At 44.5% G+C, this 21,372-nt stretch overlaps 1 protein-coding gene across 6 annotated transcripts in view; it reads right to left on the bottom strand.

Moving 5' to 3' along the window:
• LARS1 (leucyl-tRNA synthetase 1) overlaps window positions 1-10,094 on the bottom strand; it is a 117,609-nt gene extending 107,515 nt beyond the window's left edge. For 5 of the 6 annotated variants that reach the window (XR_012160239.1, XR_012160238.1, XM_073355722.2 and 2 more), the window contains exons 1-3: window positions 9,979-10,060; window positions 5,321-5,439; window positions 344-431 (exon numbers count right to left, since the gene is read on the bottom strand). Coding sequence is in view for 4 of the 6 variants with exons in the window: in XM_073355722.2 (XP_073211823.1) it covers window positions 344-431; window positions 5,321-5,439; window positions 9,979-9,984 (213 nt within the window). In the remaining 2 variants the exon portion in view is untranslated. Of the gene's footprint in view, window positions 1-343; window positions 432-5,320; window positions 5,440-9,978 lie in introns of all 6 variants that reach the window. The other variant, XM_073355724.1, reaches the window with a different exon arrangement.
• Window positions 10,095-21,372: the final 11,278 nt, after the last annotated feature.

Here is a 21,372-nt window from a genome sequence, read left to right on the forward strand (position 1 = left end):
TTAATCTTCTAATTCCTTCAAGAAAGCAGCTGTTAAAAATCATGACGAATTTGAAATAGGAGTACAAAGAATACAAGACAGGATAATCAGAATGATCTGGCTTTAAGGTCCAACATCTCACAATCTGCTGGGATTATAAACATTTTACTTTTGCTGGTTACTCTGGTGTCACCTTGTGTAAGGACCGAGACATTAAAATGCAGAGAAAACAGAAAACTTGGCATTTTAAGACTTTGTTATTACTAAGACAAGAGAATAATAAGTGAGGCACTCTGGTGGCTCAATAACATTTGCTCTGAAGAGGCATTAAAATAAAAAGCTATTAGGAAAGAGAAATTCTTACCTCACATTTAGATAAAGAAAACGTGTGTCCAAGGTGAAGGCGACCATTCATATATGGGTATGGAAAGGTGACAAAGTACTTCCCTTTACTGAGGAAGGATTAAAAAGATGTTTAAAACACCACCACAACTAACTTTTAAAAGTGAATTTCAGAATAAGAGACTAGCACCACTTATTTTAAATGAATGAATCTATTAAACAACTACGATAATGTAAGTGTCCCCAGTAACAACCTCTATTTGGTTATAAGCAAAATTGCTTCATAAATAAACTGAATACTGTTCTAACAAAATAGCTGGTAACTAGACGCAGCATCTTCCAGTGGACAAAGAACCAAGAAACACTTGAGTTCTAACCCTGGTTATGCCAGTGACTTGATGTGTAGCCTTGGATAAGTCATTTACTTAACCTATCTATGCCTCAGTTTCCCCACCTGCAACAATGGCACTGACGCTCTTTACAGAGCATGGTGTACGAGCCGATGAGTTCTTTGATGGCTGCTAAGTCCGAACCGCAAGTGACAGTCCGGTCATACCCACGCGCTAGCAATGCTCTGAATCCGAGCAGCAGATCCTTTCCTTCTCTGAAGCCAGTCATCACAAAGTTTGATCCAGTCCACCTCGCTCTATCTACAAGCTGACTCCACCAACCAGCATCCTGCACTCCTTTCCCCAATCATTCACAGAGATTCCAAAGGATACTAAATCATCTTTGCAAGCATTCCGAAATCTGTGCAGCAGTCTGCCTCTCTTTCTAGACCCTTCACAAGTTTCAGAGTACAACGTGCTCTTTAGGATCATGTAATCCAGCATTCGCTTGACATGTCCAAGCCACCTGAGTCTTTTCTTACTAATCAACAGTCTCTAAGGTGCCACAAGTACTCCTTTTCTTTTATTGCAGGAAATGACATACCAGCACAATTTGACACTTCCACATTTGTCACCCCATCTTGCCATCTTATTTGAAGAATTTTACGCAAGTATCGGATATGAAAACTATTTAGTCTTTTGGTAAGTTTAGCATAAGTTGTCCATGTTTCTGAGCCATATAGAAGAGTGGATAAAACATATGTCTCATAAACACAGATTTTCACTTTAGTTGACAATTTATTTTTGTTCCAGGCTCTGTTTCGCAAAAGACCAAAGTCATGTTCTGCTGACATGTCTCCAGAGCTTACAGGTACAATTCAAATGGTTGGTTATAGTTAGAGCCCTACAAAATTCACGGCCATGAAAAATGCATCATGGACCGTGAAATCTGGTCTCCCCCCTATAAAATCTGGTCTTTTGTGTCCTTTTACCCTATACTAAACAGATGTCATGGGGGAGACCAGTGTTTCTCAAATTGGGGGTCCTGACCCAAAAGGCAGTTTGGGGGGGGGGTTGCAGTATTGCCACCCATACTTCTGTACTGCCTTCAGAGCTGGATGGCCAGAGAGTGGCAGCTGTTAGCCAGGCACCCAGCTCTCAAGGCAGCACCCCACCAGCAGCAGCACAGAAGTAAGGATGGCAAAACCATACCACATGACCCTCACTTCTGCAAAGCTGCCTTCAGAGATGAGCGGCCGGAGAGTGGTGGCTGCTGACTGAGGCCCCAGCTCTGCAGGCAGCAGCTCAGAAGGGTGCCAATACCATACCATGACATCTTTACTTCTGCTCTGCTGCTGGCAGTGGCTTCTGCCTTCAGAGCTGGGCTCTTGGCCAGCAGCCGCCACTCTCCAGCTCTAAAGGCAGCATCGCCAACAGTAGCAGTGCAGAAGTAAGGGTAGCAGTACCCCTTCTCCCCCACAAAAAAAAAAAAAAAACCACAATACCCTTGTGCCCCCCCCCACACACACACACACACACCCACCCACCTCCTTTTTGGGTCAGGACCTCTACATTTACAACACCATGAAATATCAGATTTAAATAGCTGAAATCATGAAATTTACAATTTTTAAAAATCCTCTGACTGTGAAATTGACCAAAATGGACCATGAATTTGGTAGGACCCTAGTTATAGTCTTTAGAGTTCTGACTATTCTGGGACTAAAGTAACAGGGAGGTGGTCTCTCACCTAACTCAGAAAGTATTGCATTCAGCAGGGGGAATTCTATAATTAGACCTCATCCTGGCAGATAAAGCAGAATTGATCACAGAAGTAAAAATTAGTGGTTGCGTAGGTACAAGCAATCAATACTTGATTTTTTCTGTGCAAACAGAATAAAAGGCCAAACTAGTATTTTATATACTGGGTGCTTAAAAAAAGTCAGTTTCACAAAGCTGAAAACAATTACGAGCCAAACTGGCTGTGGGAAAGAATTTAAACACAAAAATATCAATAATTGGGAACTGTTTAAGAACATTTTACTGAATGCCCATGAAGCCACAGTCAAGACATAAGGCTACACAGGTTAAAAAACCAGGCTTAGAGGGGAAGTGAAAACTACTATACAAAAATAAAAAATACAACATATACCAAGTGGAAGAAATGGAGCACTGATAGCAACTAAAATAGATTAGAAACTAGGCATCGTAAAAATTTAATAAGGGAACCAAAAGGGCACAATGAAAAATGTATAGTCAGCAGAATTAAGAACAAAAAGAAGTTTTTCTAATTATATTAAGAACAATGGTATTGGTCCATTACCATATGGAAATGACAATTGTCAACAATAAAAAAGAAAAAGCAGATGTAGTCAATAAATATTTCTGATCTGTATTTGGAAAAAAGCCTGATGATGTAGTCATATCACTTTCCATTCCAACAATAACTCAGGAGCATGTTAAACAGCAGCTGTTAAAGTTAGAGATTTTTAAATCAGCATGTGCAGATAACTTGCATTCAAGTTTTAAGAGAGCTGGCTGAGGGGCTCTCTGGACTGTTAAATGTTCATTTTCAATAATTTTCAAATCGAGACTGGAATTTTTTAAACAGAAATTAATTCAGGGAAGTCCTATGGCCTGTGTTATGCAGCAAGTCAGATTGTATGATCACAATGGTCCATTCTGGCCTTACAATCTATTAATGTGAATCTATGAAACCTTATATCTCATTGTAGCATTTAAGACTGATAGGGATGTTCCTGCTGTCAGTTTCTAGGACTGAATCCAGGAATGGCAGCAGAAGGCCCTCACTTTCATAACTCGCTCCCCCTGCTGATCTATCAGAGCTCAAGCTCAGTACAATGTAAGGCAGGGGCAGGCAAACTTTTTGGCCTCAGGGCCACATCGGGTTTCCAAAATTGTATGGAGGGCCAGTTAGGGGAGGCTGTGTCTCCCCAAACAGCCAGGCGTGGCCGCCGTCTCCTATCCAACCCCCACTTCTTGCCCCCTGACGGCTCCCCCGGGACTCCAGTCCCACCCAACCCCCCTGTTGGCCCGCTCAGGACTCCTACCCCACCCACCCCACCCCGCCCCCCCAACCCCTCCCACCCCAACTGCCCCCTGCCTCCCCATCCAAACCCCCCTCTCATTCCTGACTTGCCCCCCAGGACCCCTGGCCCATCCAACCACCCCTTCTCCCTGTCCCCTGGCCACCCCTGGAACTCCTGCCCCGACTGCCCCCCGCCAACCCATCTAACTCCCCCTCTCCTTCCTGACTGCCCGCCCCCCCGGGACCCCTGCCCCATCCAATCCCCCTGTTCCCCGCTCTCTGACCGCCCCAATCACTCTCCACATCCCCTCCCCCCGACCACCACTCCCAACCCCCCTGCCCTCTATCCAACACCCCCGCTCCCTGCCCCCTTACCGCGCTGCCTGGAGCGCCAGTGGCTGGTGGCACTACAGTCGCGCCGCCCAGAGCACCGGGTCAGGCCGCGGCTCTGCAACTGCGCTGCCCAGCTGCCCAGAGCGTTGCATCGGCGGCGCGGTGCACTGAGGCTGCAGGGGAGGGGGGACAGCAGGGGTGGGGCTGGGGGCTAGCCTCCCAAGCCAGGAGCTCAGGGGCCAGGCAGGAGGGTCCCACGGGCCAGAGGTGGCCCGCGGGCCGTAGTTTGCCCACCTCTGATGTAAGGCATACTCTATTTGGTGACTTGGTTGACTCCTAATTAGGCATTCAAGGACAAGCTGTTTGCAGAGACCTTCCCAGCTGCACCAGTGACATGGAAACTCTGTTTTGGGGTAGTTCTAGATCGTTTCACCTACTTTAACTTTTACAAATAGTGCCAAGAGTTTAAAGCCATAGGACCTTAAACCCCAAAATAAACAGAACTGTATGCTAACTAGAAGTATAAACAGCTTTAATTTAGCAAGCAGATTTTACTCCATTTACGAATAGAATGATTGTATGTTACCATCGTGTCCCATGGAATTCCAGATCAAAGGATTTATTACTGTAAAATTGTCTATGGAGTGCTGACCTGTACCTTTCCTTTGCAGTCTGAAACTTTAAAACATTAGTAGTTCTGGGGATTTAAATCCATGACCTTTTGGGAAGATAACATCATGAATATTAAAGATAGTGGACTGCAGCTGCCCCATATATCCTCCTGAAATCTGAACAAGGAAAATAACCACACATGGTTTGTTGCACTAGTTCTCTTAGCATTCAGAGATTGTTTGCCCCTTTTGGGTCACCAATTATCTGATTCAGGGAGTAGTTTTGCAGGAACTGCAGACTGCCCCATATTGAAATATGAAGACAAACAAATCTTTACCAGGACAACAAAGTATGGGAAGTTATCTGGTCACAGAGGGGATCTCAGAAACACCCTCACTCACTGATCTCAGCAGCATCTGCTGCTACAAAGGAAATGGAAGAAATTTCTTTCAGCTCATTGGTATTTCAGCCAACATACATGCACCACTGCTTTACAAACTGTCAGCAACAGGGATTCCCACATAATGTAGAAACAGAAAAATATTTTGGATTATGTAAGAACAAAGTGGTTGGAAAATAGAAAAAAAACCGAAGCGTTCGACCAAAAAAAATTTCCATCAAAGAAATTCCAACCAGCTCTATTTAGAAGCTTTCCCTCCCCACACAAAAATGTTACCTTGTCCGGCTCCCAATATCAGATGCGTTAACCTCAAACACTCGTGCATCATCCCACTTCCGCTGGATTTCTTTTTCAATTTTCTTCAGGAAGTCCACTTTTGCGGTCCCTTTCCGTTCCTATTCAAATGCAAGAGAAAAAAAATCTAGCCAGTTGGCCAACCATTTATCATATTTCTGCACTCATTATACCACAGAACAGTTCTGCATTCATTCTGTAACTGGACATTGGAACTGTATCTCAGATTTCCAATCATCATTCTGGAGTACACAAAACTATAGCACTCTGCCATCTATCAAAAAGTTTATATGTCTCTTATTCTCCTAAGATTTTTTTTAAAAGGTTAAAACTCGTGTCACCTGGTTAAAATTCAGTGAATACTGTAAAATGTTTAGGACTCAGATAATTCTATACATCAGCAAAGCACAACTATAAATATTAACGAATCCTCAAACTCGCTACCTAAATGAAGTACCATTAACTTTTCTACCTCAGTTTCCATGATAGCAAATAAAGAGGAGTGATTTGCATTAGGTTAGAACTCCTAAATTCCTAATGCACTGCCTTGTGCTCCGATAACTAAACCATGCTGCCCCCATATTAGCTCCAAGTAAGTTTTAGGAAGCCACTTGCAATTAAGCCTCCTGTCCTGGAGCCCTATTGCTAAATGATCTGTCTTTACTTCACAACTAAATTACCATGGACTTGTGCATTACAGAGTTCCCACCCCCAACATTAGGGAAAAAAACAAAGCAAACCATAAGTGGTTTGGTTCAATTTGTGCCCCTAAAGACCAAGGAGTTAGGAAGTTTAAAAATAAAAATACAGGTTGGTTTATTTTGCATAGGTTTAAAAGGATGGAGAGGCTCTCAGTACATAGTTTTTGGCAGAGTGTGTTGCTGCAGGAGTGATAAAGTACCAAGAGGCTACACTGCATGTTTTGCTATCACCAGCATGAATTCTAAAACATGAAAGCACCGGCACAAAGGGACCATTTGGACAATAAATTGTAACAGCTAATCCAAAACCACTTATGTTCTTTCCAAACTGATTCAAGTTGATCTCTACTTTATGCCACAAACAGGCATTAGCCCTTGCTGATTGATCTCACCAGCCTTGTACACCATAATTCTAACGTAATTTTGGTTTTCTATTGAATTTAAAATATTACTGCTCTTCACTGTTGCTCTGACCTCATGTTAATGAGTGACAATTCTTGAACACACTGTTCCCTGCCACCATAGTGCCTGAACAAGCTTCAGCATGTGGATATTGTGAGGAGTGATTGATCCACGTATGGCTGTACCCCTAAGATTTAATCATGTGATAAAACCAAAAATCTCAAAGGAAGTAATTAATACTCTTCTTCCAAGACAGAAGGCTTGATGTAGTCATCAGTAGCATACAAAGGGCCTTGCAAATGTGCCTCAAAGAAAGCCTGTTATAAGCACACCATGGCTGCAGTCAAGTAATGAGTTAGATATTGGCAAACAGCTTGGATCTAGTGGGAAGTAGCACGAGTAGCGATTAGAAAAAGGGACGACAAGTCACACCTCTCTATTCCTATTTCTCTCAGTAACTCACTGTGTAACGCTGGACAAATCTCTAGACTTCACTGTGCTTCAATTTTCCCATACAGGAAATGGAAATAATACTTCCTAAAAGTGCAAGAGAGCAGAATCTGCTTGCATTATTGTATGTAAAGTATAAGATCTTTGGCTAAAAGGTTTTAATAAACTAAGTTGCATTATTTTATAAACAACGAACATGGATACATTTTAAAAATATATGCATATACTTCCCCTCATGGGGGCTGACCCATGCCCTGCCCTCCCCCCAGAACATTCCTCTGCACCCCCTCTAGCGGGTGCACTCCACAGTTTGGGGACCTCTGAAATAAAAGGGTGCCTTCGAAAGGCACAGAATGACTATAAACCATACAAAAGGGATTACATAACCTGATGAAATGTTTCAAATCTACCCTATCTACTGACATCTTCTTGTTCTCCTATGCTTGATACAGAACTATCCCTATATTTGAGAATAAATGGATACTCATAATCTCTTAACAATATTTTTCCACTATCCATGCAACGGACAGTGATATCCCAAATATCGTATTAGTGTATGGACCTTACACCAGTGGTTCTTAACCAGAGGTCCAGGGCCAAGAGCAGGTTTCAGGGGGTCCACTGAGCAGGGCCAGTGTTCTACTCACTGGGCTCCAGGGCAGAAAGCTGAAGTCCCACTGCATAGGGCTGAAGCCCAGGGCCCTGAGTCCCTCCACCCGGGGTGAAGCCGAAGCCTGAGCAATGTAGCTTCGCAGGGGCCCCTGTGGCATGAGGCCCCAGGCGATTTGCCCTGGTTGCTACCCCTTCATGCCAGCATTGGCTTTTATACACAGAAAACCAGTTACTGTAGCACAGGTGGGCCATGGAGTTTTTACAGCATGTTGGGGGGCTGAGAATACTTGCCTTACACAATGAGAAAAGATAAACCAAGTTCTTATTTTTAAATTTTGTTATAAACATTTTTATAACTGCCAAAATTTAAGTCTAAGTAAACTTGCCTGCTCTTTCAAGGGAAAGTGCCAATTTTTACTGAAGCTGTCCTGCATTTTACAAGACATTGACTATAGTACTATACCAATCCTAGATAGCTTTGGGTACTGTTTCCAGCACCATGGCATAATTGTCACTACAATGTAAAACAAAAATCCTCTGGCAGGACAGCCTAAAAGGAAGAACCCCTTAAATGCATGTGCCATATTGACAGGCCAAAGTCGAGCAACAGCATACATGCCATATGCTAGTTAAAGCACAGCACTAGGCGTCAACATAGCTTCTTTCCCAAGCTCTGCTACCATCCCACTCTGTAACCTTGGGCAATTCACTTAACCTTTCAGTGCCCCAGCTTCCCCTTTCCTAAAAGAGAGAGAACAACAGCTTCACAAGGCCTTGTAAAGTTCAGTGAATCAATGGTAGAAAATTGTTTTGAGATCCTTTGACAGAAGGCATGACAAGAAATGGAGCATGCCACAGGCCCCTGATGGATAAAGAGATTGTATGGACCTCTATGGCTATCCCCATACAGAACGCAGTCTGCTGTCTTAAAGAAAAGGAGTACTTGTGGCAATTTAGAGACTAACAAATTTATTTCAGCATAAGCTTTCGTGAGCTACAGCTCACTTCTTCGGATGCATGTAGTGGAAAATACAGTGGGGAGATTTTATATACACAGAGACAATGAAACAATGGGTGTTACCATACACACTGTAACGAGAGTGATCAGGTAAGGTGAGCTATTACCAGCAGGAGAGCAGCGGGGGTGGAACCTTTTGTAGCACTAATCAAGGTGAGCCATTTCCAGCAGTTGACAAGAACATGTGAGGAACAGTGTGGGGGGGAATAAACATGGGAAATAGTTTTACTTTGTGTAATGACACATCCACTCCCAGTCTTTATTCATGCCTAAGTTAAATGTATCCAGTTTGCAAATTAATTCCAATTCAGCAGTCTCTCATTGGAGTCTGTTTTTGAAGTTTTTTTGTTGAAGAACTGCCACTTTTAGGTTTGTAATCAAGTGACCAAAGAGATTGAAGTGTTCTCCGACTGGTTTTTGAATGTCATAATTCTTGACATCTGATTTGTGTACAGACAGCCCCCCAACCTGAAGCAAATACTCACCAGCAACCACACACCACACAACAGAACCACTAACCCAGGAACCTATCCTTGCAACAAAGCCCATTGCCAACTGTGTCCACATATCTATTCAGGGGACACCATCATAGGGCCTAATCACATCAGCCACATTTTCAGAGGCTCGTTCACCTGCACATATACCAATGTGATATATGCCATCATGTGCCAGCAATGCCCCTCTGCCATGTACATTGGCCAAACTGGACACTCTCTACATAAAAGAATAAATGGACACAAATCAGATGTCAAGAATTATAACATTCAAAAACCAGTCGGAGAACACTTCAATCTCTTTGGTCACTCGATTACAGACCTAAAAGTGGCAGGTTCTTCAACAAAAAAACTTCAAAAACAGACTCCAATGACAGACTGCTGAATTAGAATTAATTTGCAAACTGGATACAATTAACTTAGCCTTGAATAAAGACTGGGAGTAGATGTGTCATTACACAAAGTAAAACTATTTCCCACTTTTATTTCCCCCCCACCCCAGCCCAGTTCCTCACAAATTCTTGTCAACTGCTGGAAATTCTTGTCAACTGCTCTCCTGCTGGTAATAGCTCACCTTACCTGATCACTCTCGTTACAGTCTGTATGGTAACACTCATTGTTTCATGTTCTCTGTGTATATAAATCTCCCCACTGCATTTTCCACTGAATGCCTCCGATGAAGTGAGCTGTAGCTCACGAAAGCTTGTGCTCAAATAAATTTGTTCGTCTCTAAGGTGCCACAAGTACTCCTTTTCTTTTTGCGGATACAAATTAACAAGACTGCTACTCTGAAACCTGCTGTCAGAGTTACCCGCTATGGGGAGTCCACAGCCCCAGCCCTTCTCCCTGTGAGACAATGCACATCCCCAGCCTCTCGCCCTGTGGACAATGCACATACACCCCCAACCTTTCGCTCTCTCACCAGTTGCCCGTGGTGCCCCCGGGACACAGCCCCATACGCACCATCATCCTATCCTTTGCGACTCCCCAGCTGGCCTCCGCAGCCTTCTCCACGCTGTACCAGCTGCCAGCCGCACTCCGCCAAGCACAAGGCCAGAGCGCTACCGCAAGGTCTCCCGGGAAATGTAGTTCTCCACGCTGCCAATCTAATGCTGAAGAAGCTGCTGGAAGACTACAGGTCCCAGATATCCTCGCGCCGACGGAAGCACGGCTGGCCGACGTGTAGCTCCCAGAGGCCTCGCAGTGGTACTACAAGTCCCATCATGCCCATCATTGGGCTATACCAACCCGCAAAGATAGGGGAGTATCAAGTTGCCCCTCCTTAGTGCTTGGGCCTAGGGGAAAGGGTACAACTGGGGTTCCTGTTGCCCCTTGCCTTTATTTTGGCCATTTTTAGTGATTGCCTGAGCCTGGATTCTCGCTTAGTGAATTTAGTGTCCAGCCCAGCAGAGGGGTCAGTGTCTGCACCAAGGGCCCCTTGCTCTTGGGCACTGAGCAGCTAACCGCACATGTGAACAAATTGGAGGCAGTCCAGAGGAGAAGCTGTGTTCCCTCTCATTTTCCCATGCATGTGTGGAATAAATTTTGTTATGTGCACCGATATGGAGGTGATGTGTGACACAGCACTTCCATAACAATGCACATAACAAAATTCATGTGGCGGGAGTGGGGCCGAGGGGTTTGGAGTGTGGGAGGGGGCTCAGGGCTGGGGCAGAAGGTTGGGGTCTGGTCTCCGGCTGGGGGTGTAGGTTCTGGGGTGGGGCCGGGGGTGAGGGGTTTGGGGTGTAGACTGCCCTGGACCTACAGTGGGGAGAGAGGACTCCCCCCAGCTCTCTCTCCCTGCAGCAGGTGAGGTAAGGTGAGGTGCCTCTCCCCCAGCCGTGGCAGGTCCGGGGCTGGGTTGGGTGTAGGTTGGGGTCGGGGCAGGGGCGCCTCTCTCCCAGCCGCAGCAGGGGGAGAGGCATCTATCCCTGCCACAGCCCTGAGTGTCTGTGCAGTGCTTCTGGGTTGAGATCCCAATGCCTGATGGGGCAAAAAACATTGTTGCAGGTGGTTCTGGGTACATGTTGTCAGGCCCTCCCTCTGTGAAAGCAACGGCAGACAATCATTTCGCGCCTTTTTTCCTGAACTACCTGTGCAGACGTCATACCACAGCAAGCATGGAGCCCGCTCAGTTCACTGTCACCGTATGTCTCCTGGGTGCTGGCAGACATGGTACTGCATTGCTACACAGCAGCAGCAACCCATTGCCTTGTGGCAACAGACTGTGCAATAGGCCTGAAAACCATCCCATCATGTCCGAGGTGCTTCTGGCCACCTCGGTAAGGTTGGTCAGGAGTGCCTGGGCAGACATGGGTGCAGGGACTAAATTAGGAGTGACTCGACCAAATCATTCTCTTTAGTCCTACAGGCAATCCTATTGTACCATCTTATGGTGAGCAGGCAGGAGATGAGGATGGCTAGCAGTCCTGTTGCACCATCTTCTGCTGAGCAGCCAGGAGATGTGGATGGCTTGTAGTCCTACTGCACCATCTGCTGCCAGCCAAAGATGTAAAAGATCGATGGAGTGGATCAATACCAGAAATAGCCCAGATTTGTTTTGTATTCATTCCCCCTCACCCCACCCCGTCTCCCTTCCTCTGTGAATCAACGGCCGACAGTTGTTTTGGTGAGGTCTGTCAGGGGCACCTTGAAAACTTTAATAGAGATTCAGTCCTGCCTGAAATACCAGAGGGAGGGATAGCTTAGTGGGTTGAGCATTGGCTTGCTAAACCCAGGATTTTGAGTTCAATCCTTGAGGGGGCCATTCTGTGTAACAGTTCTTTTTGTTTCTCCTTGATGTAAAGCCACCCTCTTTGTTGATTTTAATTCCCTATAAGCCAACCCTGTAATCCATGTCGTCAGTCGCCCCTCCTCCATCAGAGCAATGGCAGACGATCGTTCTGCTCCTTTTTTCTGTGCAGACGCCATACCTCGGCAAGCATGGAGCCTGCTCAGCTCACTTTGGCAATTAAGAGCACATTAAACACCACACGCATGATCCAGCAGTATATGCAGCACCATAACCAGGCGAGCAGGCAACATCAGCATGGTGATGAGAGTGAAGAGGACATGGACACAGACTTCTCTTAAACCACAGGCCCTGGCAATGCAGGCATCATGGTGCTAATGTGGCAGGTTCATGCGGTGGAACGCCGATTCTGGGCCCGGGAAAAATGCACAGACTGGTGGACCGCATAGTGTTGCAGGTCTGGGACGATTCCCAGTGGCTGCGAAACTTTCGCATACATAAGGGCACTTTCATGGAACTTTGTGACTGGCTTTCCCCTGCCCTGAAGCGCAAGAATACCAAGATGAGAGCAGCCCTCACAGTTGAGAAGCGAGTGGCGATAGCCCTATGGAAGCTTGCAACGCCAGACAGCTACCGGTCAGTCGGGAATCAATTTGGAGTGGGCAAATCTACTGTGGGGGTTCTTGTGATGCAAGTAGCCAATGCAAGCAAAGATCTGCTGATATCAAGGGTAGTGACCCTGGGAAATGTGCAGGTCATAATGGATAGCTTTGCTGCAATGGGATTCTCTAACTGTGGTGGAGCCATAGACGGAACCCATATCCCTATCTTGGCACCGGAGCACCAAGCCGCCGAGTACATAAACCGCAAGGGGTACTTTTCAATAGTGCTGCAAGCACTGGTGGATCACAAGGGACGTTTCACCAACATCAACGTGGGATGGCCGGGAAAGGTACATGACGCTCGCATCTTCAGGAACTCTGGTCTATTTCAAAAGCTGCAGGAAGGGACTTTATTCCCAGATCAGAGGATAACCGCTGAGGATATTGAAATGCCTATAGTTATCCTTGGGGACCCAGCCTACCCCTTAATGCCATGGCTCGTGAACCCATACAGAGGCAGCCTGGACAATAGTCAGGAGCTGTTCAACTACAGGCTGAGCACGTGCAGAATGGTGGTAGAATGCCTGACTAATCTAATCGCCTTTTATGATGAGATTACTGGTTCTGTGGATGAAGGGAAAGCAGTGGATGTATTGTTTCTTGACTTTAGCAAAGCTTTTGACACGGTCTCCCACAGTATTCTTGTCAGCAAGTTAAGGAAGTATGGGCTGGATGAATGCACTATAAGGTGGGTAGAAAGCTGGCTAAATTGTCGGGCTCAACGGGTAGTGATCAATGGCTCCATGTCTAGTTGGCAGCCGGTATCAAGTGGAGTGCCCCAAGGGTCGGTCCTGGGGCCGGTTTTATTCAATATCTTCATAAATGATCTGGAGGATGGTGTGGATTGCACTCTCAGCAAATTTGCGGATGATACTAAACTGGGAGGAGTGGTAGATACGCTGGAGGGGAGGGATAGGATACAGAAGGACCTAGACCAATTGGAAGATTGGGCCAAAAGGAATCTGATGAGGTTCAATAAGGATAAGTGCAGGGTCCTGCACTTAGGACGGAAGAACCCAATGCACAGCTACAGACTAGGGACCGAATGGCTAGGCAGCAGTTCTGCGGAAAAGGACCTAGGGGTGACAGTGGACGAGAAGCTGGATATGAGTCAGCAGTGTGCCCTTGTTGCCAAGAAGGCCAATGGCATTTTGGGATGTATAAGTAGGGGCATAGCGAGCAGATCGAGGGACGTGATCGTTCCCCTCTATTCGACATTGGTGAGGCCTCATCTGGAGTACTGTGTCCAGTTTTGGGCCCCACACTTCAAGAAGGATGTGGATAAATTGGAGAGAGTCCAGCGAAGGGCAACAAAAATGATTAGGGGACTGGAACACATGAGTTATGAGGAGAGGCTGAGGGAGCTGGGATTGTTTAGCCTGCAGAAGAGAAGAATGAGGGGGGATTTGATAGCTGCTTTCAACTACCTGAAAGGGGGTTCCAAAGAGGATGGCTCTAGACTGTTCTCAATGGTAGCAGATGACAGAACGAGGAGTAATGGTCTCAAGTTGCAGTGGGGGAGGTTTAGATTGGATATTAGGAAAAACTTTTTCACTAAGAGGGTGGTGAAACACTGGAATGCGTTACCTAGGGAGGTGGTAGAATCTCCTTCCTTAGAGGTTTTTAAGGTCAGGCTTGACAAAGCCCTGGCTGGGATGATTTAACTGGGAATTGGTCCTGCTTTGAGCAGGGGGTTGGACTAGATGACCTTCTGGGGTCCCTTCCAACCCTGATATTCTATGATTCTATGATTCTATGTGCATTTGGACATTTAAAAGCGCGCTGGCACAATTTACTGACTCGGTTAGACCTCGGCGAAACCAATATTCCCACTGTTATTACTGCTTGCTGTGCGCTCCACAATATCTGTGAGAGTAAGGGGGAGACATTTATGGCGGGGTGGGAGGTTGAGGCGAATCGCCTGGCCGCTGGTTATGTGCAGCTAGACACCAGGGCGGTTAGAAGAGCACAGGAGGGCGCGGTGCGCATCAGAGAAGCTTTGAAAACCAGTTTCATGACTGGCCAGGCTACGGTGTGAAAGTTCTGTTTGGTTCTCCTTGATGAAACCCCCTGCCCCTTGGTTCACTCTACTTCCCTGTAAGCTAACCACCCTCCACTCCTCTCTTCGATCACCACTTGCAGAGGCAATAAAGTCATTGTTGCTTCACATTCATGCATTTTGTATTAATTCATCACACAAATAGGGGATAAGTGCCAACGTAGCCTGGGAGGGGTGGTGGAGGAGAGAAGCACTGGGAGGGGTGGTGAAGGAGGGAAGGACAAGGCCACACAGCACTTTGAAAGTTTAAAACTTTAAAACTTATTGAATGCCAGCCTTCCATTGCTTGGGCAATCCTCTGGGGTGGAGTGGCTGGGTGGCCGGAGGACCCCCACCGCATTCTTGGGTATCTGGGTGAGGAAGCTATGGAACTTGGGGAGGAGGGCGGTTGGTTACACAGGGGCTGTAGCGGCGGTCTGTGCTCCAGATGCCTTTCCTGCACCTCAACCATACGCTGGAGCATATTGGTTTGATCCTCCAGCAGCCTCAGCATTGAATCCTGCCTCCTCTCATCATGCTGCCGTCACCTTTCAGCTTCAGCCCTCTCTTCAGCCCGCCACTTACTCTCTTCAGCCCGCCACCTCTCCTCCCAGTCATTTTGTGCTTTCCTGCACTCTGACATTGTCTGCCTCCACACATTCGTCTGTGCTCTGTCAGTGTGGGAGGACAGCATGAGCTCAGAGAACATTTCATCGCGAGTGCGTTTTTTTCGCCTTCTAATCTTCGCTAGCTTCTGGGAAGGAGAAGATCCTGTGATCCTTGAAACACATGCAGCTGGTGGAGGAAAAAAAAAGGGACAGTGGTATTTAAAAAGACACATTTTATAGAACAATGGCTACACTCTTTCATGGTAAACCTTGCTGTTAACATTACATACATAGCAAGTGTGCTTTCGTTCCAAGGTCACATTTTGCCTCCCCCTACCAAGTGGGTAGCCCCTCACCCATTCCCCCTCCCCGTGGCTAACAGTGGGGAACATTTCTGTTCAGCCACAGGCAAACAGCCCAGCAGGAACGGGCACCTCTGAATGTCCCCTTAAGAAAAGCACCCTATTTCAACCAGGTGACCATGAATGATATCACTCTCCTGAGGATAACACAGAGAGATAAAGAACGGATGTTGTTTGAATGCCAGCAAACATACACTGCAATGCTTTGTTCTACAATGATTCCCAAGTACGTGCTACTGGCCTGGAGTGGTAAAGTGTCCTACCATGGTGGATGGAATAAGGCTGCCCTCCCCAGAAACCTTTTGCAAAGGCTTTGGGAGTACATCCAGGAGAGCCGCAAATGCCAGGGCAAATTAATCATTAAACATGCTTACTTTTAAACCATATTTTAAACCATATTTTAAAAGGTACACTCACTAGAGGTCCCTTCTCCGCCTGGCGGGTCTGGGAGGCAGCCTTGGGTGGGTTCGGGGAGTACTGGTTCCAGGTCCAGGGTGAGAAACAGTTCCTGGCTGTCAGGAAAAATGGTTTCTCCGCTTGCTTGCTGTGAGCTACAACTTCATCATCATCATCTTCCTCGTCCCCAAAACCTGCTTCTGTGTTGCCTCCATCTCCATTGAAGGAGTCAAACAACTCGGCTGGGGTAGTGGTGGCTGAACCCCCTAAAATGGCAAGCAGCTCATCATAGAAGCAGCATGTTTGGGGCTCTGACCCGGAGCGGCCGTTTGCCTCTCTGGTTTTCTGGTAGGCTTGCCTCAGCTCCGTAAGTTTCACGCGGCATTGCTTTGGGTCCCTGTTATGGCCTCTGTCCTTCATGCCCTGGGAGATTTTGACCAATATTTTGGCATTTCGAAAACTGGAACGTAGTTCTGATAGCATGGATTCCTCTCCCCATACAGCGATCAGATCCCTTACCTCCCGTTCGGTCAATGCTGGAGCTCTTTTGCGATTCTGGGACTCCATCATGGTCACCTTTGCTTATGAGCTCTGCATGGTCACCTGCAGCTTGCCATGCTGGCCAAACAGGAAATTGAAATTCAAAAGTTCGCGGGCTTTTCCTGTCTACCTGGCCAGTGCATCTGAGTTGAGAGTGCTGTCCAGAGCGGTCACAATGGAGCACTGTGGCATAGCTCCCGGAGGCCAATACTGTCTAATTGCGTCCACAGTACCCCAAATTTGACCCGGCAAGGCCTATTTCAGCGCTAATCCCCTTGTCGGGGGTGGAGTAAGGAAATTTATTTTAAGAGCCCTTTAAGTCAAAAAAAAGGGCTTCATCATGTTGACGGGTGCAGGGTTAAATCGATTTAACGCTGCTAAATTCGACCTCAACTCCTAGTGTAGACCAAGGATAAGAATCAAGTTTGCTAACTCAAAGACATAAATCATAAGACTGTAAGACGGTGGTTCTCAAACTTTTGTACTGGTGACCCCTTTCACAAAGTAAGCCTCTGAATGCGACCCGCTCTTATAAATTAAAAACACTTTTTTATATATTTAACACCATTATAAATGCTGGAGGCAAAGCGGGGTTTGGAGTGGAGGCTGACACCTTGCGACTCCTCATGTAATAACCTCACGAACCCCTGAGGGGTCCTGACCCCCAGTTTGAGAACCCCTGCTGTAAGATAAGATAAATTCATACACCATTGATTAGTTTTGCTTAGTGAAACTCTCTCAAGTCTGAAAGATCCAAACCTGAAGGGAATTGCATGACGAGATATACAATTGTTGCTGAAGTTAATACATCCAGTGTCGGTTTATATGCCTGGTTTCCCCAAGATAATGGGGGAAATGGATATTATATGTGTCCATTTGGGGTTTACTGTCTTTTTGAGACTGACAAAGTCACCAGAAAAATTATTGGCTGCAAGTTTAGTCACAGACTAGCAGCATAAAATTAAAGTATTACAATCTTAAAAATTTAAAAAACCAAGAAGTCAGCTTGACAAGAAAAATAAGATACTGTAGTATAACTTTGGAAGAAAAGGACAGCACAAATAAGCCTCACATTCTATAGCCAGCCTCTGAATAAGAAATAATACAACTTAGCACTTATGTTACACTTGAAATGTTCAAAGTTCTGCTCAAACAAAATCTAAAAGGACAAAAAAGTTGTTTGTAGACAGACTTGAACATTTAAAATGCAACATAAGGACTAAATTTTATTTTTTAGTATTTCTGATTCAAAGGCAGTTTCTGCTTCTCTTTTCTTCCACAGTTATACGTATTTTTTCTTTCTTGTTTGTTTAGCTAGAAGTCCTTTACTATAGCCAATAGTTTGAGGAAACACAATATCTTTATGGTACTACTTTATATTTTGTAAGGTGAAGTAGAAAACAGCTTTTATTTTCAATGACTTCGCCAGCACACCCTTTACAAAGTCAGGGCTCGTTGGCTGTTGTTTTGGGGATGATGCAAAATGTGAGGCTTTATCACGTGGCTTCTATTTCCAGGTTGCAATTATTAATTCTATGAACCAATTCTCTGTTTGTATAAATGGGTGCAGCTGCATCACCTTCAGCAGCAAAAAAAATTTAACTCTGTATTTGATAAGAATCTGCCTGTGTTTTTTGCTTTATTAATATTATTTATTATTTTAATTATCGTAGCATCTAGGAGTCCCAGTCCTGGATCAGGACCCCATTGTGCTAGGCATTATACAAACACAAAACAGACAGTCCTTGCGCTGAAGAATCTAGTATTTCTCTCCCCTTCTGGCTCCTACAAATAGTTAATACTGTAATTCTGTGTGAGTTGTATTGATAGGCTCCAATAATTAATTGTTATTACTTGTATCCATTAATGAGAGTTGGAATCTGATTCTCCACTGTCTGGTAGGGTGTCAACATTTAAATCTGTGCAAAAATGATATTTTAATTTAGTAACAGTTTACTTCCCATTTACATAGGTGTAACAGACTATACAAGGTGCAAGGCAGAGGAGACTCTGGACATTGGTATTTTTAAAGCTACTGTGCCAGTAGCTTTATTATATTAAGCTTTACAATTTTCAATTCTTCTAACCGCTGTTCTTATTTTAAAAGTGATCTCCAAAGGACTTTAAAACAACTGGGCTTGTTCTTTTTATGTTTCTTTATGATGTATAATTTTCATTTTTCCTGCTAGTATTTTTTTAATCTTAGAAATATCAGGAATATAACATCTGATCTTCCCTGGTTTTGTTGGAGAACTAGTAAGAAGCATAAGGGATGTACACTGAAAGCTCCTAACGTCTTAATTGAAGGTATGAGGTTATTGCATCTCTAACAAACGCTTCTTTTATTCAAACTGTTAATTAGTCACTAAAGTTGAAAAAGTGTTTTGTCTGACTAATTCCTTGCCTAACTCCTCAACCTTCTCATGTTTAGTGCTAGTGAAATCATCATTTTACCAGGTGTCCAGTCATCACAGAGACTTCCAGACTAAAGAGGATCTGAATTTCTAATGTAAAAGAACTGTCAGACCTTCTTTATTAATCATAAGTGCAGGGAGCACAAACCGAATATTTTCTTCCTCTAAATGTCATTTTTGATAGGGTTTAAGTACTCAGAGGACAAATAGAACATGGGGTGACATTAAGAATTGGTCATTTGATGAACTGAAATGCATCACACCCTGGATATGTGTCTCCAACAGCTTAGTTGCATCTTAAAATGTTTTAATACCTTTTAAAACATAGTTTTGAAGCTGCATCAAACAACTGACATTTTAGTCTCTCCTTCACCAAACAGAGAGAGAATTTTAAATCTTCCCTGACATTAAATTGTTCATTTAAAAAGCTAAATTTATAGAAAAATATGGCAAGAGCAGTTCTGTATTCACTTATTTACTGTTTCAAGAGTATACACTGAAAACCTAGTAGAGCTTAGCTGTGACATTTGAAAAATATTTCTATCTTGCTGAGCATGAATACCCAGTGAAAACAAGCCTAACGCTCTTTTCGACAAAGATGCAACATGCATATTCATGTAGTCTTACTATTTACCATTTTCCCTGTTTCTCTTTCTCAGAATCTCCCTTAGTCCAGGGTATTTCAGTGATGTTAAGGTGTAGTAGTGTCCCTATTCATCTCCTCGCATTTATATTTCAGACATTGTCAGCTAGTATGCCCACAGACAAACAAGTGAATGAAAACACTGTAGACTAATGAAAATGATAGAAGATGTAACTATTCCATTGCCACCCTGGATTTCACAGTCACTATTTGTATTGTAGACTTCATAGCTGTCAGCAAGGATTAAAACTCAGGACCTTTCTTCCTATAATTAAGGTCATTACCACCAGAGTAACTATTTCTATTGCTTGTTCGATCCAGGACTTCACTGAGTGATGTTCAGATGCCTATTTGATAACATTGGTTGTGCTCTAACCCATAATAGGACAAACCATGAGAAGGTGATCCTCATCTGCCCCAGCATTTCATCTAATCAATCGAAAGGGTAGGGTGAAGCTGCTCATGGACTTTTGTGGCCAGCAGGTAAGAAACAATCCCATCCTGAAATATGTTAGTGTGACATTAGACCTAAACCTCACATATCAACAACAGCCCCTGAAAAATATACATGACAAAATAAAGATGTGGTTAAATCTCATCCAGAAACTGGCAAGAATCACCTGGGGAGCTAATGTGAAAACTCTATGGACCTCTTTACACACCCTTGTCCACTCTACCACAGAATACTGTTCACCCATCGGGACGGGTGAACCGTCCCACACATCACTTTTCAATTCTCAATTTAACACTATCATGCGGATCATTATGGGTACAGTAAAATCAATTCCAAAATTGTGGCTTCCTGTACTGGTGCAAATCTGTCCACCTTAAGTTCGTCACAAAATGAGAATCCTGTGAGAGTTCCATTGTATTAAAGGGAACAAATATCTTCCAATACACGAAGACCTAAATAATAAACAGATTATGATTTAAATCCAGAAAACCTTTTTGGCTTGCAGTGCAAGTATTCAAAGACGCAGGGTTCTCCCCCAAAGATCAATGGCGAACAATGTGGAAGGATGTGAATATCCCAAAGAAACATCTCATCGAGGATCAACCAAAGAACTCAGTAGCTTTTCACTCCCATAAAAATATGGTCTACTCTGAACCACCTCTGCAAATCACATGGCCGTTGCATCTACCTTCTCCATTATTGGGGACTGAGACACAATTGTATTTGTGACTGTGGAAACTGACTTCGGATTATAGCACCCCTCATCAATCAATATCCCAAACAGTCATATCCCTGTAATATTTCTTCCATCCACTCCACGTCATCTGAAGCAATCAACTGGATTGCCAATTTAGACTTAGACATCTAATACTGCTGAAAGAGATCAGCACTAGAGCTGCAAGAAAATCTGCAGTATATATATTTTATTATGGTTTGTAATCATGTTTTGGGGCACCCACTACAGGGCAATATAATCACAAATATTTGAGAGGGCCTCTACGTAGTCACACTTCTAAGACAAACATATTTATTTGGACTGTGCAATTCAGTAAGACAAATGTGATTCATAAAGATCAGCCAGGTCATACAAAGTCCTCTTAAATATAGCATCAGAGTATGATTCTTTGTTTTATGCCTTAATTAATTGAAGATAACACAGTCATTCATAAAAGGATGGACTTGTGGGGATTCCTTCCAGAGAAAACTGAAGTGAAGTATTTTAAACTATAAGTGGCTTCGTGACCTAGTTGCAAGTGTACTTGCTGGTTTTATAAGTTTAACTTCCCCCTGGAGGCCACTAGCTGAGGAATCAATCCCAGCCCCCTGCAGGCCCTACCCTGAACACCATGTGTATGACTGGTGACAGTAGCGGCCTGTTAAAAATAAGATCGTGAAAGCCATTTTGTGCAGAGGATTCGCAGTAGAGCAGTGTGCACAGGATTGCAGTGCACCAGTGTGAAGATGCATTGTAAGGTGCTCAGTCCCAAG

This window comes from Lepidochelys kempii, chromosome 8 (assembly GCF_965140285.1).
Source record: "Lepidochelys kempii isolate rLepKem1 chromosome 8, rLepKem1.hap1, whole genome shotgun sequence".
Classification (NCBI taxonomy): domain Eukaryota; kingdom Metazoa; phylum Chordata; order Testudines; family Cheloniidae; genus Lepidochelys; species Lepidochelys kempii.